The 25331-nt window shown below is 38.6% G+C and overlaps 1 protein-coding gene across 1 annotated transcript in view; it reads left to right on the top strand.

Moving 5' to 3' along the window:
* SGK1 (serum/glucocorticoid regulated kinase 1) overlaps positions 1-25331 on the top strand; it is a 110825-nt gene that overhangs the window by 62578 nt on the left and 22916 nt on the right. Inside the window, exon 3 of the mRNA XM_079938845.1 lies at positions 17768-17843. Within this exon, the coding sequence (XP_079794971.1) occupies positions 17768-17843 (76 nt within the window). The remainder of the gene's footprint in view (positions 1-17767; positions 17844-25331) is intronic.

Genomic DNA, 25331 nt, shown 5'->3' with positions numbered 1-25331 from the left:
TGTCCACAAGCACTATAAGTAAGAGATATCATTACTTTCAATTCACTGATGAGGATCATGACATTATTTAACAAGTCCAAGTTCACACAGAACATTAAGTGGCAGAACCAGGATTCAGAGCCATATTTAGCTGATCTACCATATGGGACTGTTGTCAGTCTAGTTTCCCGCTTTATAGCTACTCAAACTCTTTCATCAGACCTCTGTACCCCCATTCCACGTCATCCTACCGGCATGGCCATTTGTTGGATCTTGTGATTACCCTAAGCTCTTCCTTCTCCAAGTTTTTATACTCTGCAGTTCCCTCTTGACTAAGGCTTTATGCCCCCATCTCCTCCCTCACTTTCACTGCTTGCCCTTCTCCTCCATGCCCTCCAATCATTTCCCTTGTACCCCTGCTCTTCATCACGGAGACCTCATCTTTATCTGCTGAAGTGGCAAGTCCTCTCTTCATCTACCAGAGATTCCTACAGTGTGTTAAATGTGGGGACGACCCAACAAGCTGGGCATAGTTTGTAGGCAGTTTAGAGAAAAGAAGACACGGACAGGATTATAAAACACATCTATCGGGACTTCCCTGGTGGTGCAGTTGTTAAGAATCCGCCTGTCAATGCAGGGGACACAGGTTCAAGCCCTGGTCCGGGAAGATTCCACATGCCACAGAGCAACTAAGCCCGTGCGCCACATCTACGGAGCCTGTGCTCTAGAGCCCGTGAGCTATAACTACTGAGCCTGTGTGCCACAACTACCGAAGCCCATGCACCTAGAGCCCATGCTCCGCAACAAGAGAAGCCACCACAATGAGAAGACCGCTCACCACAACAAAGAGTCGTCCCCGCTCACCGCAACTAGAGAAAGCCTGCGTGCAGTAACGAAGACCCAACGCAGCCAAAAAATAAATAAATAAATTTATTTTTTAAAAAGTTAAAAAAACAAAAACCAAACACATCTATCATCATTTGAGAGATCATCTTTGAGTATCACCTTCCTCCCCAACGATCTGGTACCATCAGGAGCTATGGTGTCCCAGAGCAAGTTTCACATGTTTGCTGTCATTCCTTATTCCTCCATAGTCCTTTCTCTCTGTGCCCGGAGTATATTCTGTGAAATCACAAACTGATGAGATATTGAGATTAGAAGGGGCCATAAAGTTCACACAGCCCAACACCTTCATTTTACAGATAAAGAACGGAGGCCTGAAGAAGCCCATAAACAGACATTATCAAAAGAAACGGCTGAAAGATTAGATAAAGGTAACAGAATCTGCTGATGTCCTTTCAAAAAGAGATTTATTTCACCATTATATCCCTGACTACTTCTTATCTGTCACGCCGTCATAGTTTTAGATCTAAGCCTCTCAGTGAACCCCCTGTTCATAAATATTTCTCTTACTCACTCGCTGCTTGAGAAGCTCGTGTGTTATCCGAGGACAGGAGGGCCCACTGCTCTTCACAGCAGCACAGTGAGGCTCTTTCTGTTGGGTGGGACACTTGGTCTAGATTTCCTCTGCACCAGATGGCTGTCCCCCAAAGGCCCCAGAGCTCCTGGGATCATTAGGATTCCAGATGTTCTTGCTACCGTTGATCTGCGGTAATGCGACCCCAGCTCTCTTCTTGCCAAGTATGTATTCAGCAGTTAGACTATGTTCAGATATGTTGTTTGGCATGCTCCTAATATATGTGATCATTTTCATTTTCCGTTTTGATCCTCAAAATAGGCATTATTCAGTATTTAAAGATATTTAGAGCTTAACTAGTTAAAAAGAAAACCAAAAACCTGCTGTATGAATCGTGTGTTGTAGAAATGTATTAGTGAACATCTGAGACAATCTAATTCCCAGGTCCCAGAGTTCCAAGGCGTCTCCGTTCTTAATACATTGATGTTCTGAATTCAGTTATGCTCTTTCCAATTTGCAAAATAACTCATTTTGTATGTTCATCAGTAGGATGTACTCTGCTATTAGAAAAAGCTTTTACTTTAGTGTGCTCCAGATTGAAGACCCTTTTTAAGGCTGGTCTGCCTTATTTCCCAGTAGTACTAATTAAAAGTACTAATTATTTCCAGGCTAGTATCTCAGGATCATGCATGAAAGTTTTGAGGGAATTAATTTAAAAAAAAGAACTGACTGATTTTGGGAATCATATGAGGGAATTGATATTCTTTAGTCTCAATTAAAAAAAAAATGCTTTTACGTCAGTCCATTTGACTTTCGTTCTTACTTCTTCAGTTTCAGGTCTATTCTGGATTTCTGCCATGTGGGACGTAGTTGCCAGAACCCTCTTTCTTTATATAGCAGTTAGTGTCATTAATGCTGAAAGGGAACTTACCTCACTCCTGAAGCTAATAGGCTTCTCAAAAGCAGTTTTCATGCCTAATTCTTATCATTTATGAAGGATTTAAACCAGATTCCCAAGATCCTTCTTACATTTAAAGTCAATGATTCTCTTAGACCTTAGGGTCATTTTCCTAATTCTTAAATCAACCCGTTTGTTACTCTCATGAGAAATAATCCAGGTGTGCTTAGGCAGGAGGTCGGTTATTTACTTTTCTATGCAAAAGTTGGGAGAATGGAAGAAATATTATCTTTCCAGCTGGAAGGCAATCCTTTCCCAGAGATACATAAAATCCCTTTAAAATGTTTTTAGATTCCAGAACAATTATACTCTGAATAATTATTAAGTCACATAAACTGAGGGAACCTTTCTATTGGGGAGTAAGATTTCTGTTCACACATTTACAGGTACAAAATTTTGAGTTATGTGAATTACCTACAGTATACTATTCTCAATGGCAAGTTTATTCTATTTTAGATGCTCTGGTATTGCAAACATGCAACTTATTTACTCTTTCAGTATACCTTTGCTTGAGAAAAGAGAATACTTCGGGGGCAAGCCATTTCTATAGATTTAGACCATGCAATCGGACATAAAAAAAAAAAACCTTTCTAAAAAGTAAGTGTATATATAACTAGAATTGAGTTTATTTTACAAAAATAAAGTCAGTGAAAGTGAATCCCACAAGTGGAGTGCACTCACTCAACAATGCTTTTATTTATAAATAATACAGCAGCATTGGAGATGCTTACTGTGGGTGCTTTTCTGTCCAACTCTAATGCTGTGGGTTGGTTAGGGAAACAAAATAGCAGCAATGGCATCTACCTGAATCCCATTAGCATTTGGGAGTTAATATCCTGATTTTTGAGGAGTGAATTGGAGCTCAAAAGGTAGCAAACCATTCCATTCTGCAATTATTATAATTATCTCAAAAAACTTTAATATTCATGGGACGTCCCTGGTGGCACAGTGGTTGGGAATCCGCCTGCCAATGCAGGGGACACAGGTTCAAGCCCTGGTCCAGGAAGATCCCACATGCTGTGGAGCAACTAAGCCCGTGCGCCACAACTACTGAGCCTGTGTGCCACAACTACTGAGGCCCGTGTGCCTAGAGCCCGTGAAGAAAAAAAAAAACTTTAACGTTTAATACTTAGAAAATGGCTATTTCAGATATTTGAGTTGCTGGCAAGCTACTTCAAAATAGTTATTTCTTAATGATTTTTTAAAAATCACTTATCTAGGGCTATTGATAGAAACAACAAACTCTGGGGATGAAGCATAGAAGCTATTATAGGAGGAGAAAGTACCCAATAGTATGTAAAATATGTTGGAACTGAGTCATATGTAAATTTTCTTTTTTAACTTTTTCACTCTTAAATTCTAGTTCCTGGAATCCCTCCTTCATAACTGACTCACAATCTATTTTGGGACAAACCTGCCAGTACTACAACCCTTTCACTGTATCTTACAATCCATATAGAAAAGTCAGAGACTAATGGAATGATCAAGTAAGACTGACTGGGCTTCCCTGGTGGCGCAGTGGTTGAGAGTCCGCCTGCCAATGCAGGGGACACGGGTTCGTGCCCCGGTCTGGGAAGATCCCACATGCCGCGGAGCGGCTGGGCCCGTGAGCCATGGCCGCTGAGCCTGCGCGTCCGGAGCCTGTGCTCTGCAACGGGAGACGCCACGACAGTGAGAGGCCCGCGTACTGCATAAAAATAAAATAAAATAAAATAAAACTAAGACTGACGAAGGAGCCTCTCATACCTGTAGCCCTATGTTAACATTGAGCACTGGCCTCCAAGTCAAGGCTGACCTAAACTCAGTGTTTTGAAGTTATGTCTCCTGATGCTGTGTTTGGAAAAATGAGTTGATTAGAAATACTAAGTTTCTAATTTAGGTGAAACACTTGATCTTGTTCTTATTTAAAATAGTTATTTTTTCCTACTTCCTTCCTGTCAAAACCTCTCTAAACCTTTTAATAATGAATTTCATTATTTTTAAGTAATCCCTTTTCTTTTTTCTAAAAATAAGCTACATTTTCATCTTCATCTTAGTTGCTTTCTCCCCTTTTGTTTACCACGTTCAGCTAATTTGTTTTCAGAGTGTATATTAACTCCCTGGCTTTAAGAAGATTCTCTCCAGGGAACTGAATCTTAGGCCTAGAAGGGACATGAGCACATCCCTCTCCTTCAGGAAGAGCCAGCCAAAGAAGATACCATACAATAATTATTTTTTATGGCTCTAGAGAAGATTGCACAACCTCAACCTGCATCTCATTTCGACATAGAAATACTCTTATTCTGCTTAAACAAAGCCTTTATACTTCAACCCCAGCCTGTTTTCTTTTGTTTTATATATAATGCAGATAGCCCACCACCTCCTTATAAAATGCTCTTCATACACTCAAAGAATGTATTCATTTGCCATCTGGACTTCTCTTCAAGAGAATGAATAACTGTCCTGTTTACTCTTCTTCCTGGTCTTATTTTCCAACACTTGAATCATTTTGCCATTTTCCTGGTTATTTTTTAAACAATTTCCAACTTCTCCAATCAAGTCTCCAAACATGGACTCCAGGAATTCACCTTTCAGAACAATAATAAGTTGACATCACCTAACACCTCCTTCACGTCATACTCTCATTCTACATTTATTTATTTTTATATTGGTCTTTTTAAATGTTTTATTATAAAAACCAAATTTTTGAATCTAGATTTAGATTTTTTTTAATGCAACTGATTGGTTTAAATGAGTGTGTCTATATAGAGTAGGTGTTTTAATGCAACACAGATGACATACATAAAGTTTCTCCAAGAAACATCCATAGAAATTATAACTACAGTTAAAATAGCTTTACAGTTTCTCTATTTAATTTTTATTTCTAATATTTTTCCTCTATTTAATCTTGGATGAATTTTCCAGTTCTATGTTTTTCCAGCAAGTTTCTGCCCCACCCCACCCCCCCAAAAATAAAATTCAGAAACTAGCTGCATAATACTAGTACTAGGCCAATTTAGTTTGGCGTCAGTGTGATTATGAACAAATTTAGAGCCTTTAAGAATGTTTTGAGCTATTTCTGCATGAATTATATTTAAATATCAGGTTTATTGTTTTCCTTTTTTGGAAATCAGGCTGAAAATGATTACAGTAGATGCAAGTATGCAGATTGTAGTTCATTAACTTCATTAATCCCTCTGAAGTTTCAGACCTTCAGAAATGGTAACCTTGACTGGCACTGGCATATTCAGTATGGGTCTTTGGGAAGTTCAGTAAAGTGCTGACCTGGCATGTGGATTTTCATTCACCTTGGGTGAGAACCAGGTCCATGGGGAAAGTAGGCAATGGAAATAATGATTGAGGCCCTAGAACTTAAAGGAAAATCTTCACAGGGGAACTTTGATACTCCCTGTCTCCCTTTTCCCAATGACACAAAATGAACCTGTCATGGATTGGTGCTAGAGGGCCTTATCTTTGCACAAGTCCAGAGAAACTCGAGAACACCAAACTATAAGAGAAGACTGGAGGTAGGGTACACATGCATTCACGTTCATCAATAATTCTGTGCTGAAGCAAGCATGAGATTATAGCTCAAAATGAATATAATTTCGTTTGTTGTTTTTATAGTAACACTTTATATCAGGGCTTTTTCCCATCATTAGGATATTCATTCCTATACTCCATTTCCTACATATGGACAAAGCAGTTCTGTTTGCATTAAGATAGATAGATGATAGATAGATAAATAGATAGATAGATAGATAGAATTATAGACATAGATGTTACATAATTTTTAAATTATGAAGATAATATAAAATATTACTAAAAAGCAAAGAAATAAGAAACAAAAGAAAAGCATCCATAATCCCACTACAGTAAAACAACAAACATTGCTTCAGGCATCGACTTGTTTGTCCTTCTATACACAATTGAAATACAATTTTATGTTGTGATTTCTTTTATTTAACATAATATGGGTAGCATTTCTCTATACCAACAAAAACATTTCAGAGGCACCATGTGAATAGTGGCTATCTTTCTTTACTCAATCATTTCCCCATTAAATGTTAGGTTGTTTCCAGTGTTTTGTAATTATGAACAATGCTAATTCAGCTTTGTGCATATAGATTTATGAATTATTTATTTAGGATAAATTACCTAAAATAAAATAAATAAAAGTATTGAGAATCTTCTTTTTTTTTTTAACTTTTATTTATTTATTTTTGGCTGTGTTGGGTCTCCGTTGCTGTGCGCGGGCTTTCTCTAGTTGCAGCGAGTGGAGGCTACTCTTCGTTGCAGTGCGCGGGCTTCTCACTGCAGTGGCTTATCTTGCTGCGGAGCGCGGGCTCTAGGTGCGAGGGCTTCAGTAGTTGTGGTGCATGGGCTTAGTTGTTCTGCAGCCTGTGGGATCTTCCCGGACTAGGGCTGGAACCCATGTCCCCCACACTGGCAGGCGGATTCTTAACCACTGCACCACCAGGTAAGCCCCTAAAAGTATTGAGAATCTTAAAGGTCTTAAAATACATTACAGTAGCTTTCAGAAAATGTTCTGAAAATTAAAATACGATGAACAACCTATGAGAATACCAGGTTTCCTAAACCCTTGCCATCATTGAATATTGCCAAATAAAAAATTAGTTCTGTATATTATTATGAATATAATTTTATTTTGAAACATGAATATTCTAACCAAATACCATCATTGCTAACCTTGTCTTTTTATATGAGGAAGAGTCAAATACATATTATTATTTTTTTTTTTTTTCGGTACGCGGGTCTTTCACTGTTGTGGCCTCTCCCGTTGCGGGGCACAGGCTCCGGACGGGCAGGCTCACTGGCCATGACTCACGGGCCCAGCCGCTCCGTGGCATGTGGAATCCTCCCAGACCGGGGCACGAACCCGTGTCCCCTGCATCGGCAGGCGAACTCTCAACCACTGCGCCACCAGGGAAGCCCCAGGAAGTATACTTTCTGTGCCTTTTTTTTTTTTGCTTCCTCTCTTTTCCTTTTTTGAACTTCTATTTCCTGGAAATGGAGAATTGTCCTTAATTAATTTTTTAGCGTTACTTTGTGAAAAGGTATCCTATTTAATCATCTTTATTTCCCCACAACAAACTAATAATTTAAATAGTAATATATTTTACACCATCTTTGTAGAAAGTGTACCCTGATGTTATTGAGAATGAATTCCATTTATTCTTCTCTTTCAAACAGGTTTAAAAGGCAGATGTATGCCCTAACATTCAAAAGAATAAATTTCAAATAAAATTTTCAAATAAGATTTGATTAATATACTCATGTACAATAGTTATAATCTAAGTCATTTGACTTCAAGTATGTATGTATTTGGAGGCAGTGTGGTATAGAGATTAAAAGCCTGCACTTGCTAGCTGCATTTACTTTTTCCAAGGTACCTCAGTTTCCTCGTCTGTAAAATGGGGATAATGATCATAGTACCTTTCTCATAGGGATGCTATGAGCATAAAGTGAGTTAGTTAATGTGAAGCACATAGAACCTAATGTGTTTCCTCTTTGGGTTTAATTGTAGTCTTTTGCCCTACAAGCCTGCCGCTTACTTATCTCCTTACAAGGTTTTCCAGCAGTGTCCGCTCCTTTTCTGGCCTGGGTGAGAGATGATCTCCTTACTGCAGTCCTTAGGTAGCTCACAGATAGATTCAAAGGGACATACACTCAGGGACATACCCTCTGGGACCAGGGACTAAGAAGGCAGGTTGTGGGGATGGGCAGAGGGCTGGCTCTTCAAGATTGTCACTAAGCTGGGGAGGGGGGAGGGTACAGACAACTAAGAACTCTGCAAAGCTTTCCTACAATTTTTAGATTTCCCCTTCCCGTCTTTTATTCTGTCTTCACTTGGTTACTGTAAACCTTTGACTGTTTTCCAGAGTTTTAACAAATTTAGTTGACAATTTTTGCTTGCTTTTTGATGTTTCTGTCAGGGTACAGGAGCTTGGAGGGGCATACTCTGTCATTTGGCTGATGTCACCTCCCTGGATAAGATTTTAAAGGTTAACTTGTTCATACTTCCTTTCTCCCCCAAAAGGAGACAACCCAGAGGTTGTTCTGAGGATAAACTGATAATGAGATAATTAATGTGCCTGGCCCATTGTAACATCCATTAAAAATTTTTAGTAATTATTATGCTAAAATACAGTGTGACTTGAAATGCATGATATTCTAAGTCTAGGAAAACTTCAATACCAGATTGCAGTGACCTTTACTTCCTTTTTAAGACAGCTAAGGGTAGCACCATTTCTTCCTCAATAGTAGTCTCTTGCCTTTAACTATCTGGGATGTCTATTTGATCCTTCGCCAAACTCTGGATCCACAATTGTATCTCATATATATTACAGGATCTCTATAAGGAATGATAAAATACAAAATTCATGTAAGGATTTCCTAGAACACACTGAAAAATAAATAGGAAAGAAAATATATACAGAAAGAAAAGACAAGGGGCTTCCCTGGTGGTCCAGTGGTTAAGACTCCATGCTTCCAATGCAGGGGGTGCGGGTTTGATCCCTGGTCAGGGAATTAAGATCCCACGTGCCAGACGGCGCGGCCAAAAAATAAAATAAAAAGAAAGAAAAGGCAAAAGTAAAGCTGCATATGGAAAATACCTGCAAAGGGAAGCAACTCATGCAGGATCTTCTTGGAACACGCACAGACTCACGTTGTTAGTCTGCTTACTTCCCAGAAGTTAAGAGCTCAAGTGATCTGGCTGGGGTCAGAACCTGCACCCCTTAAAGTTGAAATTTAGTACTTAGTAAAACTATCCACTTCTCCACAAGTTATATAGATGTTTTTCATTCCCTGGACATTCTCCCACTTATTTCTCCATGGGCCTAATGACCTACCCACTGAATACCAAAAAGATGTCGGATAAAGAATTACTGTCAAGATGTATGATTAACTTGGCTAAATGCTAACACAGTTTCGCAATGAAAACCTTAATCTCTGCCATTCAAAACTTTGCAAAAGATGTATGCACGGTGGTTTTGCTTATGCAAAAAATGCATTTCATAATTGTCATGTATTGTTTTTCACATATGTTTCATATCAGATACAAGAAAGGTCAAATGAGAGCTAAAAAACTGTTGGCCGGATTTGCTATGGGTGAGTCTTCCAGCACATCTGGGAACCTCTGTAAAAAATTAACTCAACATTCTGGACTCTTGGGATGGGCAGATTATTAACTGTTTTTGCAGAAGCACTCTGTGCAAGCCAAGGCATATAAGAAATATTTTTAGACCTGTAGACCATTAAATACTGTACAGTTAGCTTACTGCATGAGAAAGACAACAGGTACTTAAATGGAGATGTCTAGTTCCATTCACAAAGGGAAAAATAAACCACGCATTTGTCAGCAATGGCATTGGACAATTTAGACTCTATGGTTAAAGTGTTACTGGAAAATTGAATATCAGCCTTTTGTATTAAAATAAAATTAAACATTTAGAATTATAGCACAGAACAAATTATAATCGTATTGGCCTTGAACCTGACATAGCTTCTGTATAGGTAAGCAACGGAAATATTTCTCCTAGAACCTCACACAAAATCTAGATCCAGATTTCTACTTTTTTTCCTCCTCCTGTCAAATACCTTTTTGGAGGTAAGCTCAAGGAGAAAAATACTAAGAAATATGCTGTCATTTGCAACGAGAGATTCAAAACATTTCTCTTTTGCCCAGAAAGCCTAGGAGTGAATGTTTGGTCATCATTTAACTCAGGCCTGGGAATCATTCTTTATATTACCTTTAGACGGTACAGTGACGCTGAAATAGCCATATTTAGTCTCTTCCCTGTACACAGTAGATAAATACCACTTAATCCCTGTTACTTCTGTGTGGCAGAAGTTTGTTTAAGCATGTTAGAGATTCCTGGGGAGCTTAAAAATATACTGACTCCCCAGTCTCTTCTCTTCTTGCGTTGGGCCTTGACACTGGTATGTATTTTTTAAGTTCCTCACTATAGTGTGTAGCCATGATGGAAAACCACTGGAAAGCAATGTGTCTTAGATGGAGGAAAGAAAAATCTAATCATGGACTAGACATGGATCAGTCATGGACAAATCCAAATGATTCATTGAATGAAGTCTGAATCTATGCAAAGAGTTTTGAAGATTATCTTTTCCCAGCTACATGGTGTGTTAGTCAGACAATAACCTGAAAAATGAAAAGCCAATCATTAATCATTTTTCCAATAAATATACTTAGTAGCAGAGTATAGCCGAAACAATTTTCTACATCTTTATGCAAAGAAAAAAAATGGTTTGAATGGTAACGTCAGGAGCTAAATATCAGATCAGGTCCCAGCCTTACTGCTGGGCTGGGGAGAAGTTTCTTTCACTCCAAATTAATTACAGGAGCATCAGCTACTCTGAGCTGACCCCACTCTAAATCACTTCAGGCCCCCAACACCAGGAATTTAGAAGGGTTAAAACACTAGAGGAAATAAAGACACATGTTTTAAACCACTGCATTTTGCCATAACGACTAGCCTTTTCACTCAAATAGCTTAAGTTGAGTGGGATTTATAGTCTTCATTTTTAATTGTTTAGAGATTAATAATTCAATCATTCAGCAAGTGTTTGTTGAATGCCTACCATGTGCCAAGCACCCCTTTAGGACTCATGAAATTTACAAGAGACCATTCAAAAAAATGAAGAACACAATTATATATGAGATGGTGTTAAGTGCCGTAGAGAAATATAAAGCAGGAAGGGGAAAGAAGTTTCCATTTTAAACAGGGTGTTGGGAAAGGCTTCCCTGAGGAGCTGACGTGTGAGCAGATAGATATCTGAAGGAGATGAAAGTTACGCAGATGTCCAAGCAAAGAAAGTTCCAGTCTGAGTGCTCAGCAAGCACAATGCCTAGAGAGAAGTCTTTTTACTTTTGCCGATATTGTTTGCACATAGATAATTCAGTTAACACAGTAAACTTTTTCTACCAGAAGATTCTCCCTTCCAGCCTCCATTCTAAGTCATGATACTCCTGTTAACATGTTTGACTATATAATCATGAACCCTAGAAGAAGCTAAATCTAACCTTAAATCTAACTGTAACTTTGCCAATTTTTCCAGGAAGGAGACTGAGCCTAAGAGAGATTATGTAACTTGCCCAGGGTCACATGCATAGTCAAGTGTGGGGCTGCCATATTTTATTCCAGGTCTGTCTGACTCCAAAGTCCATGCTCTAAACAGCTATACCTTATTATTTCTATCAACTTTGATCTAAAATAAACAATAAATGCAAGGAAGTTTCTCTTAACCATGGTGGATGTATTATAAGCAATATAAATAACTTTTGTATCTCCTTCTGTAGGTCACTTTACCTCCTCCTTCAGAATCCGTTTTCCCATCCATTAAATAAGGAGCTGAACTAAGTCATTTGTTAAATCTGTTCTAGCCTCAAAATACTATGATTCTATGATATATTCACTTTGGCCACTTTAACATCTTTTGAGTCCTACCAAATCAATGACATAGTCAGTAGACATACATTGATCGCCAAACTCCATGACCCGAAATAATTTTTACTTAAGAATTTAATTATATGCTTTGGTATAGAATTTATAAAGGTTTGACCTGGATTCCAGTCAAACCAACTCCATGTGCCTGCTTTGCTTTGTGTTTTCACTTACAAATACAGATGTGTATTGTTGATTCTGGCAATATTATTAAAATATGTAAGAAGGTGGACTACTTTAAAGCATCTAAAATGACAATATATTGCCCCACTCCCTACTCATGTCATCTTATTTTTTGCCTCCTTCATGCTCATCTCAATCACCAACGTTAGAAAATAAGTTCCATGAGGTCAGGGACACATCCATCTGCTTCCCATCTAAGCATGTGGCTGCTAGTACTGTACCTCCTATACCATAGGTTATCCACTAATATTTACTAAATGAAATGTATAATTAAATTACTTTCAAAATTGAGGATAAACCCAAGTTTTAAGAAACCAATATCAGCTCTCAACTGACATCCTGAAATGTAACAGTGGAGACTTGGACTCTATAATCACTAACTTAAGCTACATTACTCTCTAGTCCTCAGTTTCCTTGTCCATAAAGTAAGCAGCAAGGAGAGAAACAGTGTCTTCCAGCCCCGCAAGTCGCTGATCCTCTGAACTCTACCACTGGTGTAGAATATAGAAAACATCTAATTTAATAGAGGTTTAACCTGGATATCTTGACTTTATGAAACTGAAACACTTGCTGGGCCAGGCAGGAGACATAAATAAGCAAAATGGGTGGGGTGGTAAATTGCCTTTAGCAATTCACAGTCACAAGGGCTAAACTGAAAAATATAAAATCCCAGTAAGGACACAAGTGAATTAAAGCCACAAAAGGAAGAACAGTTATCTAGTAGCTTAGCATCACAGTATCTTCAGGGGCCAAGAATAATCCCTATTCTCCATGTTATGCAGATGTAATTATCCTTAAGCAACTGAATGAGGATGAGTCACTAGCTTGTGGAGACCTGCATGATAAGACTTGTGATCTCTGATGGGATTCCTCCACTAAGCTCTTGATCAGACTTCTGCTGTCCTTGTCCAAACTGTCATCTTCATGAGGGTGGAGGTTAGTGATACTAGATCTGCAGACTGTGGGATGTCTGCTCTAGTGAAATAGTGGGGGTGGATTCTCATCCTGCCCTGTGTGCGGTGGAAGATTGTAGCCCGAAGGTTGAAGCCACTTACATATGACTATGTAAGTGAAACCTCACCACTAGGCACCCAAAGGGGATCTGGTCTGAGGAGGTTAGAGATGAGCAAGTGCTCCTAGGAGGACTAAAGACCTAGCACATGAACAGGGGACCACATGTGCTTGGAAAGCCCGCCATGCTAGCTTAAACACAATACAGAATCGTCCCTTTAGCTGCCAGCGACTGTGGACTGCTGGGACCACACACCAAGTTCCAAAGTTCTGAAATATTTTGGACTCCTCTGTCTTCCCTCATGTTCAGTCATTTATCAAGTCTTCCCAAATCATTCCAGCTGCCCTTCACGCCCATCCCTTCCTGCCCATATCCACAGTCCCCATGTTCACCCTGCTCTCATCCAGTACCTTCTGATGGTACAGCTGCCTCCTAATCTCCTCACTTTGGGTCTTTTCTGACTCTGGCATCTCACACAAACTTCCAGGGCTCTTGAATTTCCTCAGAGTGAAGCACTCATTGACTTTCAAAGCTATCCACTATCTGGCTTCCACCTAGTTTCCAGTCATTTCTCCCAGGAGCCTTCTACTCCCATGAAATTGTTCAACCAACAGTTGCTTAAATACACCTTGTTAGGTTTTGCTCCCACACCTTTATTTGTATTGTTCCGCCCACTTTGGATACTTTTCTACTGGCTGCTCACCAATCCAAGTGTTGCCAGTATTTTTTTTCTTTGGCCGCGCACCACGCAGCACAAGGGATCTTGGTTCCCCGACCAGGGATGGAAACCATGCCCCCTGCAGTGGAAGTGCAGAGTCTTAACCACTGGACCACCAGGGAAGTCCCACCAGTATTTTGAAAACCTGTCAAATCCTCCCTCTTCCGTGAAGCCTTGCTTAACAGCTTTGCCTACACTATTGCTTCTTCCTTTAAACCCTGATCAAAATTAATAACCATACCACTTTCTTCATGGAGGTACTTCTTCTTGGAGGTACTTTTATTTATTTATTTATTTTAATTAATTAATTTATTTATTCTTTGGGTCTTTGTTGCTGTGCGCGGGCTTTCTCTAGTTGTGGCGAGCAGGGGCTACTCTTTTTTGCGGCGCACTTCTTATTGCAGTGGCTTCTCTTGTTGTGGAGCACGGGCTCTAGGCGTGCAGGGTTCATTAGTTGTGGCACACAGGCTCAGTAGTTGTGGCACACGGGCTTAGTTGCTCCACAGCACGTGGGATCTTCCCAGACCAGGGCTTGAACCCGTGTCCCCTGCATTGGCAGGTGGATTCTTAACCACTGCGCCACCAGGGAAGTCCCTGGAGGTATTTAGTATCAGGCTGCATTATGGCTTTGTGGATGTCTATGTGCTGTTCCCAAATCAGAATATAAAGTCCAAATGATCAAGTTTCCTTTGTGTCCTTATAAAAACCGGGGTAGCATCTTAAACAAATGCTTAATAAATACATTTTGGATGTAATAAACACATCCAAGAGAAAAAATCAAGGAATGCTTTTCTTCCTCCCAGATACACAGAACTGAATTCAAAATTAATATTTGCAGGACTGTTTTACATCCTGTGATAGTGTCCAAGGGACATTTCTAAAGTCTTATTAGAGCAATTTGAGAAGCAAAATTTCATTTCTCTAAAGTGTTCTTGCTTACTTCTGAACATCATGGAACCTGATATGGGAAAGAAGGAAAAAACCAAAGAGCCCACTGTGGATTCGTGAAGGGTCTTGTGAAGGGTCTTGTGAAGTCTCTTGTGAAGGATCTTGTGACGACCCAGCAGGACTGACATCCGATATAGACTTTTCTTACTTCTGTGAAGTACCTAAAACTATGGGAGTGAGTTTTAGGGCATTGCTTACAAACAGTTGCAATATATATATTTATGAATTAATTTGCATAAACTTGTGCTAAAAATATGCGCCACGAGCTCTATAGATAACTTGCCGTGGGTACTTTGGTGCTTGGGAATCATGAAGAAAACAGCATGATAATAATACTTCCATGATAATAACACAATGAGCAGGAAGTCATTCTTGATGACTCTGAATTTAACAGGAACAACTTCAACAATGTAGAAGATTTTTCCAACAAATAGTGATAAAGAATTATTCATAAGTAAATGATATTTGGAGGAATGATGTTTATTTGACACAAACGCCACAGAAACACAAGATAATTAGAGCTGAATGCAGGAAGAATGCTCATACATGGCAAATTTCCCAAATGGGTCCATAGTTATAAAATCAACTAGGACTTCCCAAATAAAAAAGTGTGGCTAAATAGCAATGAATTTTTTACTTTCACTCTGTTAGATTTATAGGTTCTTAGAAACATTTCAATTACTCACATCTGGAAATAATGTTTGTAATCCTTCCGGAGTTGTTCCTCAAAACCGATTCCTTATTTCAGGGGCTATTATCTGTCCCTGACCTGGAAGCTCCTAGGTGATTAGCTCACAGGCCAGAGAGGATGTCTTCTGGGGTACAGTGATCTCAATAAAGAGACTTAAAACCATTTCACGAGGAACAGTGGAAGGAAAGAGGACCAGCTAACCTGGGAATGGAAGACTGAGGTGAGACATAACAGCTACTTTCTAATATTCTAGGTATTATTTTATCAAAGAGAAAGTAGATCTCGTCTATGTAACTCAGGAGTGAGCTAGAACCAGTGAGGAAAGTTTCAAGGATCCAAACTTCTGTTCAACTTGCAAAGAATTTTCTAACAAAGGGAGTAATACTTAGTGGAAGAGGTAATTCCTTTGAAGGAATTTAGACTGGGGCTGCTTAGTGAAATTTGAGGGATGTTTTTGCTTTGCCACTCAAACTGGTATCCACGGAATGGGGCTGGTCTATACTTTCTTTTTTTTTCTGCTGGAGATTTATATTTTAATGATTTTTTTTATCACAGTTTGACTCCTAAAATGATGGTTCCTATCAATTAAAACAAACGACATTACCAGGAAATCCATTAATAAAATGTAGACCACTTACATATTTATGTATGAAATATTTTATGTGTGTATCTGATATACTAAGAGACATAGGATGATGATCTATTCCTAGATGTTCTTGTTGGGGGAGGGGAGGTAAGAACACAATATGAAATCTACCCTCTTAACAAATGTTTGTGTGCAATACAGTAATGTTAACTATAGGCACATGTTGCTAGGCAGATCTCTAGAACTTAATCTTCTTACATAACTGCAACTTTATACTCAATGTATGGCAACTCCCCATTTCCCCTTCCCCCAGCTCCTGCCAACCACCACTCTACTTTCTGCTTTTACACTAATTTAGATGCCTCTTATAAGTAGTATCAGGCAGTATTTGTGCTTCTGTGTCTGGCTTATTTCACTTAGCATAATGTCTTCAAGCTTCATTCGTGTGGTTGCATATGACAGGATTTCCTTCTAAGTCAGAATAATAGTTCATTGTATGTGTCTACTACATTTTCTTTATCCATTCATCTGTCCATAAGCATTTAGGTTGTTTCTACCTCTTGGCTATTGTGAATCATAGGGGTGCAAAGAGCCCTTTGAGATCTTGATTTCTACACGTTCCTTGGTATTAGTTCAGGACAAGAGAAAGAGCTTGTGCCAGATTGAAAATGGACACACTGACTCCTTCATCAGTAGAGATTTGCTATGGAAAGAAAATGTCAACAGAACTAAACAATGTACTTAGTGACATTCTTGCTGCAATGGAAGGAATACTTCGAGTATTTTGAGTACTTTGACTGTTGCTGCAATGGTAGGAATTTATCCATTAAATAGTAAAATACTAGAGAATTTTCACAGTAATCAAATTATCATACTACAAAATATATATAAATGGAACATCCATTTGAACACTAGGATTTATATTTCCCCAATTGACTATATGTTTGAAAGTCACACATCACAATTATAGAAAATTGCAAAAAAAAAAAAAAAGGATCATTACTGTTCCCTGGTATTTATTGAAAGATTCTATTAGTTGGATGTGCTGTGCACCAGGCAGAGTCTTTAGGTTGAATAAGTAATACATATTGCATATATGCATGTGCTACTATTTAAAAAGAAAGATTCTGCTATAATTATAAAAGAAGAATTCATATTAAATTGCAACTGAATTAAAAGTAGCTCTTTCTTATTATGTGTTTTCCCAAGCATATATACTAAAAGTACCATCTTGGCCACGTAGAAGTCCAAAATGCTTTTTATTTTATTATTTTTATTTTTTTGCCCACACCACACAGCACGCGGGATCTTAGTTCCCTGACCAGGGATGGAACCCCTGCCCTCACAGAGGAAATGCGGATTCCTAACCACTGGACCACCAGGGGATTCCCCAAAATGCTTTTTATGTGATGGATATTCTTAGATGAAAATGCTTGCTAATCATGCAGGGCCTCTGCGTCCAGCTGTGCAGTTTGTGTTATGCAAAAGGCACAAGAATGAGGGAGAAAAGTAGGAGGCTGAACTCCAGCCCCCATGAGCTCTGGCAGTGAAACCACATCAGGCATAGGGTCACCATCCATCCCCGTTTGCCCAGGACTGAAGGGTTTCCCAGGATATGGGACTTTCAGTGACACAACCAGCATAGTCCTGGACAAAGCAGGCATGGTTGGTCACCCTAATCAGGTCACAGATGCACTTTATGTTCTAGTTTCAGCCTTGGAATCTTTTCTGTAGAACTGTAGGCCTGAAACAACTGAAACAGTGAAGCAATTTTTTCACATCATTTCTTTTCTCCTTCTGTTTTCAAGGTGAAAGAGCCATGTAATCATGCCAACATCCTGTCCAAGCCTGACCCAAGAACCTTCTGGACTAATGATGACTCAGGTATTATTGGAAAAATACATTCTGGCCCTGTGATATATAGAAAGCATGCGGCGGTAAAGCCCCACACAAAGGCAAGGTTTAGGGGAAATTTTTGGTTTTGCTTGTTTGTTTCTTTATACATAGTCCAACACTTGAATGTACTTCACAATCACTTTTTTATAAGTCTCTTTATTTTATCTTCTTTTTCAATTTCTAAAGCATGTATACCATTAAGTACAGCTTGATGAATTGTGAAGTATAATCAAGTGTTGGGGGAACAAAGCATGAGTCTATTTCCTGGAGTGGAGGACAGAGAAATAAGATAAGGTGGGCAAATATACTGATTCAAGTGTCTCTTCCAAGGAAGGAAGGGATTAAAAACCCTAAGGTGAGTCATATTCCAAATACTCAGTGGAGGGCAAGTATGACTTGCACTATCAATTCCAAAGTATAAATCTAATCACAGTCAGAGGAATGCTACTTTCTGAGATTGGAGAATATGCTTCGCATGTGTAATTAAAAATTACACTCGGACCAAGGGTAGGTATGTTTTTATAGGAAACTGAAGACATAACATCTTTTCATTCTTTTCCACAAACACATTGAACCATGAGGCCTAATGACACCAAGTAAAGACACTAGAACTGAGAAGAGAAGGGTCAGTAAAAGAAACAAAATAATTCAGAGGGTGATCCTAGAGCTTTCACCTTCTCTAATTAAATAGGGTCTAATTAAGTGGAGAATTGTGGTGATACCTAATATTTGTATTAGGCCTCACGGTTTGTATATTTGTATAGATCTCAGTGTGTTCACAAAAACCTAATTTAGTGTTTGGGCCAACCCTATGAAATAGAGGGGCACACATGATAGATGAGATCAGATGCTGAAAGAGGGTAGCTGACATCCAAAGCTCATGAGCAGAGAACCTCAGGGCTGGGAGGGGGATGGAGAACCTGCGTGCTCAGTTCTGTATCACTCTTCCTAGGAAGAAGCAGCTCTCCTCTGAGAAGCAGCATGAGCTAAATTGGTGCTTTAATCTTTTCTTTATAAAAGAGAGTCAGAGACTATGCCTATTAGCAGAAGCAGGAGGGGTTGGAGAGGGAAAAACACTCTGCTGCCTTTTTTTCAAAGACCAGGCTTACAGTAAACTTATTATCAATTTCATCTGTCAAAAAAACTGTTCTGTCTGTTTTATGTCCTTTGAAGAAAGATGAAGAAACATGAAAGTGAATTGGCCTATTTATGCCATCATTGTGGTCCATTAGTAGTACAGCCACAAAATAAACAAGCTGTCCACCGACTAATACTACTATTAAGATCTACAGCACGTATGCTGTGAAGGAGCCATGTAGAACAAAACATAACAATTAAATGATTTTTTTTTAGTTTTTTAAGGAATTTCCATTCTGTTCTCCATAGTGGCGGTATCAATTTACATTCCCACCAACAGTGCAAGAGAGTTTCCTTCTCTCCCTATCTTTTCCAGCATTTATTGCTTGTAAATTTTTTGTTGATGGCCATTCTGACCAGTGTGAGGTGATACCTCAATGTAGCTTTGATTTGCATTTCTAGGGAGGTGCAAGAGGGAGGAGATACGGGGATATATGTATATGTACAGCTGATTCACTTTGTTATACAGCAGAAACTAACACACCATTCTAAAGCAATTATACTCCAATAAAGATGTTAATAAATAAATAAGTGATTCTTAAAGTTATGCAAAGAGAATGGAATTAGAAGGGAATCTGTATGGGCCAGACCCAGAAAATGCTACTTAGGTACTTTTTGGAGCTGGAGAAATTATGTTACAAGAAAAACTACTGCAGAACATGTACAGAAATAGTAATAGGAATGCTCTGGATCTACTCATCTTAAAAACTTAAAAAAAATTTTTATTGCATCTTCAATGGGGTTACAAAGATAGTATCACTTCTGTAGTAGCAGCTCGCTTAATAAAGATCCTCTCCAATAATCACTTCTTAGACTAAGGTCTATGTTTAGTGCTTTGGTGGGAGAGGTAGCTGTTCAGTCAATGACTGACACATGGGTATTAAAATCTCCACCTATGGTGGTAGAATTATCTTTTGCTTTTTAAAGTTCAGTCCATTTTTACTTTATATATTTTGAAGCTCTGATATTAAGCACATACACTCTTATAATTGTTGTAAGTTCCTGATGAATTGTGTTCCTCTTTATCTCTGGTAAAAGTCTTCATTTGAAGTCTTTTTTTTTTTTTTCTGACATTAATATAGCCTAGCCAACCTTCTGACACCTACTCTTCATGTGATATATCTTTTCTATCCATTTACTTTCAACCTATCTGTGTCTTATCGTTAAAGTGCTTGTCATATAGACCTCATATAGTTAAGTTTTCCTTTTAAAGACTATCTGACAATCTCTGCTTTTGCTTGGAATTAAATTACACTTAATGTAATTGTTAGATATAACTATACCATCTTGATATTTGTCTTCCTCATGACCCTTCTCTTCGTTTGCTATCCTTCCTTTTATGACTTCTCTAGTTATTTGAGTATGTTTTAGAATTCAATATTAATTTATCTATTGGCTTAGTGGTGGCTCTAAGGATTACAATTAATAACTAAGTTTTCACAGACCATTATAGAAAACTTCAAACAGTATAGGTCTATTTATCCCACTACTCCTCCCATGCTTTACATTATGGTTGTAATATATATCACTTCTACATATGAAATTAAACCAATGGTATAACGTATCTAAAGGAAAACCATCCTTTGTATTTTCTGAGATGTTTACCATTTCTGATGTTCTTCATTTCTTCTTGAAGATCCAATTTTCCTCAGAAATCATTTCCTTTTAGCCTGGAAAAACTTCTTTTAGTGTTTCTTATAATGCAGTGATTCTCCGGCAATGACATCTCTCAGTTTTCTTTTATCTTTATGATATGCCTTTATACATGAAAATATTTTTATTTAATTCTTGAAGGATATGTTTTTCTAGATATAAAATTCTAAGTTGATGACTTTTTTTTTTTCTTTTATCGCTTTAAAGATGCTGGTCCAAGGTCTTCTTCTCTCTATAGTTTCTGATGAGAAGTCAGTGATGATTTAAATTATTGTTACCCTGAATGTAATACGTTGTCTTTCATTGGCTGCTTTAAATTTTTTTTTTTAATCTTTGGCTTTTATCAGTTTGACTATGATGTGTCTAGAATAGAATCAATGTTCTTTAAGATGTAGAACTCTGAGGTTTAGGAAGTTAAACACTCTTCTAGTCTATTAGTAGTTTTCTTAGAATTTGAATCTGAGGGATGCAGTTGTTTCTGCGGTAGTTTCTACACTGCAGCACGCCCTTTCTTCATCAGGACATCAGCACACCAACTAAAACTTCTAGATGCCTTCAATTCTGTTAGGTGTAAACACAAGCTGAAGCAACTCCACAGCCTTCTGCAACATGCAAATTTACAAGCCTGCAAATGGATTGTTTACCAAGACAATATTCTGGTCATAGTATGAATTTTATTAGGGTAACTTTTCCCAGTTCCTGAAATAATTGTGATAAAATGGTTCCATCATTTCCTCCAGCAAATATATTTCAGTGAATGGATTATTTCCATTCAAAGCCAGCCATCATCACAGAGTATTTTACTTACTTAATCTAATGTATAGTCTCAATACACAGTTTAAGTAGAGTTCAATATTGGAGGTAACTAGTCAAGATTGCTTGATAGAAATAGAAGTTAAATTAAAAAATCTTTTGTTTTGAAGTAGGGAATTACTGAGGGTTAGCTCACCCTGAAATCTGGTGAGATTGCCTAGATTTTCATACCCATTATCTTTTTGCCTGACTACCAGAGGACGGGGCTGGCGTGCTCAGTTGCCATATGCAGATATGGTACTTGGAGAAACAAAAGTAATTTTTTAAAAGCTTTTTTTTAAAATATAATATGAAAGTAGCATATGTTCATCATAGGAAAGAAATGGAAAATTAACCACCCATAATCCTCCCACCCACACTTTTTTTCATTGGACTTGACTGTCTTGTGCATTCCCAGCATTTGTTCTGACAAAAGCAAACAGGCTGCAAAAGTTTAGGCTCTTTCCTATTATCTTTGTTTTTAGGCCTTAAAACCTGATTTGTTTGTTTTGGCCCACCTTTGTTTTTCAATTGCTAGTCCTTCCGTAGCCTGTAACATCCTCTTAAATGAGAATTTCAAGGTAGGATGAGTTTCCTCACACTTTCAGAATGTGTGTTTTTCCAGGTACTATTATTGGCAACACAGATAATGGTATTTACTTAGAGGAAGTCAGATAATGAAGCAGTTAAACAATAAGGTTTCTTTTGCAAGGGCCATGGTTTTAACTGGGCACCTGTTTTGCCTGGTAGGAAAATGTACCTCCCTGATGTTCTCCCTGGGCTCTTACTTGAAGTCACCTTTGAACAAAATGCAATTCTACCCTTGGGATGTTCAAAATGTCTAGATTTCTTTCAAGCAAAAATTAAAGAGGAAGATTCATTATTGTGCAAATTTTTTCCAGAAAGAAAACTAAATTTTCCCTTATATTTTCAGGATTATCATTATTTCTTTATATTTATTTATTTATTTTGCAGTACGCGGGCCTCTCACTGCTGTGGCCTCTCCCGTTGCGGAGCACAGGCTCCGGACACACAGGCTCAGCGGCCATGGCTCACGGTCCCAGCTGCTCCGCGGCATGTGGGATCTTCCCGGACCGGGGCACGAACCCGTATCCCCTGCATCGGCAGGCAGACTCTCAACCACTGCGCCACCAGGGAAGCCCTATATTTTTTAATGATTCATCACATTTTAAAATTCAGCCCAAATTTCTGGAGATGTAGAAATCAATATCAAGAGGTATATTCATATTTATATGAGAGCAGTAATTTTTGTACCAAATGTAGAAATGAAAAGATGCATAGTTTGAAAACATATGGACTACAGAAATATTTCAGTGTTTCAGAGAATACATAAAATTCGATCATTGCGTTAATATAAGGAGAGGGAGGACTTCATTCCATAGATCTTTCAAAGTGGAGAAAATATAACTTCTAGATTTTTATTCTTAAAAAGCAAAACACTCTCATATTTAATATCCAGAAAACTGTTGCTTCATTCCTCAAGATATGGAATTATCTAACCCCCTCACCCTGCCAACAAAAAGAAATGTGAGAAAAGTTAAACACAATCTGCTTCCACAGAAACTTTGCATCTGATACTTGTTGGCCAGTGTAGACTTTGCCTCTTGCTATTAGAGATAAACCATTTGGTAAAAATCTGTGGATACAAGAAGATCTCTTAAGTAGACTGACCTCATTACTCAGGTCTTAACTAAAAAAGGTAGCTATCTCAGTAATGAAAGCCACCTTACCCACAGTGAGAAATTCCAAATATCACATAATGCCACCCATGGGATCAGAGATGGAGGTAGGCTTTGGAGAAAACGGGGGCATGCTCCTGGCTGCTTCTGATATCCCCTACTTCTGCCGCTCAAAGCTTTCCAAATCAAACTTGGTATTTATTCCCTTCATCTTAGATCAGGAAGCCACAATCATCCTCAGTTTTCTGAACCGCATCTCTTTCAGCCAACTGGACTCACATCAGTGCTGACCAGCAGACCATCTGGCCATGCTTCCCAGTGAGCCACGCATGGAGCAGCAGGAAACTGCTCAACACTTTACTTTCTGCTGTGATTAGTGCTGTGAGCTCTTGAGTAAGGCCGCCTGAGTTTGCCACCAAGTTCAGTGCTTATTACCTGTGTGACTTTGCAGGAATGATTTCACCTTTCTGTGCTTCCATTTCTTTCACGTGCAAAAATGGAATATTATAATAGATTACAGTTTTGTGGGGGCTAAAGGAGATAATTCAGGTAAAGGTACTTAGAACTCTGTCTAGCATATAGTTAGTGGTCAATTTATGACAGCTCTTTTTACTTGGAGAAAGAATTATGTCATTTATACAAACCTGAACACTCATCCCCCCGCCATATATAAGGTCTACAATCTATGGGTTGAAAGAAGAATACATTTTATTTTGTCATTACTCTTACTATTTCATACTTTTCTGAACCCATAACTTGTTTTTTTGTTTCGTTTTGTTTTTTTCTTCTCTCTGAACCAAGAAGTTCATCATTCACTGTCTTCTGTTATCTGGGTCCCCATACACAGCACTGATAAGCTTCCTGAAAGTAAACATATGGCTGGACATAAAACCCTCACACTGGAAAGAACCTTAGACATCGCCTATTCATTTAGATAAAATATTGCATTCTTAAGCTATGGTCCATAAAGCAGAAACGCACTTAGTTTTGCATGACTTTAACCATTTACAATGGCTTAGAGGGTTCCCAGTTCAAGGACGGGTTGTTTATTCCAGCGAGTAGCAAAATGTCATTTCAAAACTTTCCTGTTTAAAGTTAGAGTCACGCGCATCTAGCATTTAAGTTTGATAGCAAAACATTATCAATTCCAATCCTCATGATGGTCCTGCTGCCTAGTGTGTGAATGTGTAAACGTGTGACTATAGACTCCTCCAGCTCAGCGCAGAGAAGCCCCCTCTCTCTCCCTTGCATTGTGTCAGGTAAGTTTTACAGTTGGAGCAAAGTCTGTTTCTCCCTTTGTTAAACTCACAACTTTCTCTTCCTCTTGATTATGACCAAAATTACTCGTTATTTCTGCTGTTTGACTCAAAGCTAAACTAGCAGTTTTTTCACAATTTTATTTTTCTGATTTCCCAGCATTCTTTTTTTTTTTTTTTTTTTTGGCCTCGCTGATTGGCATTCGGGATCTTATTTCCCTGACCAGGGCTCAAACCCATGTCCCCTGCATTAGCAGGCGAATTCTTAACCACTGCACCACCAGGGAAACCCCATAAGTTTGTTTTTTATGTCTGTGGGTCTATTTCTAGAAGTTCATTTGTATCATTTGAAAAAAGGGTTTTAGATCGTTGCCTTAATATCAGAAATATTTTATCTGGTCAAATATATAAACGCAGTCTACAAAATTTGAAGAAAAATTATTTACAACTTTAAAATTGTATGTAATAAGGAGAATGGGCCAATGACATGAAAATGGGCTTTCCCTGGGATGAAATGGCCCACAGAGAGGGGTGGATGCAGGATAGAGAGTGACGGATTAGGAAGGGAGGGGTGGGATGGATGGGTTGGAGCCTAGCGACAGGGAGGTTTGTGTGAATCCAGGATGCCCAGAGTTGAGAATAGAATTAAAATTTAGGCAGCAGTGAATCACCAGGAGATGAATAGAGGAGGTGCGTTTTAGAAACCTTTCCCAATCACACGGTGTACCATCCTCTGGGTTTCCCATGCATGTTTTAGCTCTTGGAAGATTCCCCTGAACCTGGAGATTTGGGACCCATGGAATGGGTTTGCATTTGCTCACCCAACCTCACCAATCCTCTCAGCCCCAAGAGTGTCCAGCCTTAGGTCTCATCCAGCTGTGGGTCTAGATGTGGTCAATCCAGGTTGCATCACAGCCCCTGAACAAATTTTGTAAGAA

This window comes from Stenella coeruleoalba (genome assembly GCF_951394435.1).
Source record: "Stenella coeruleoalba genome assembly, chromosome: 12".
Lineage (NCBI taxonomy): Eukaryota > Metazoa > Chordata > Mammalia > Artiodactyla > Delphinidae > Stenella > Stenella coeruleoalba.
Note: the sequence above shows the minus strand (reverse complement) of the source record. Positions and strands in the feature narration are given on the sequence as shown.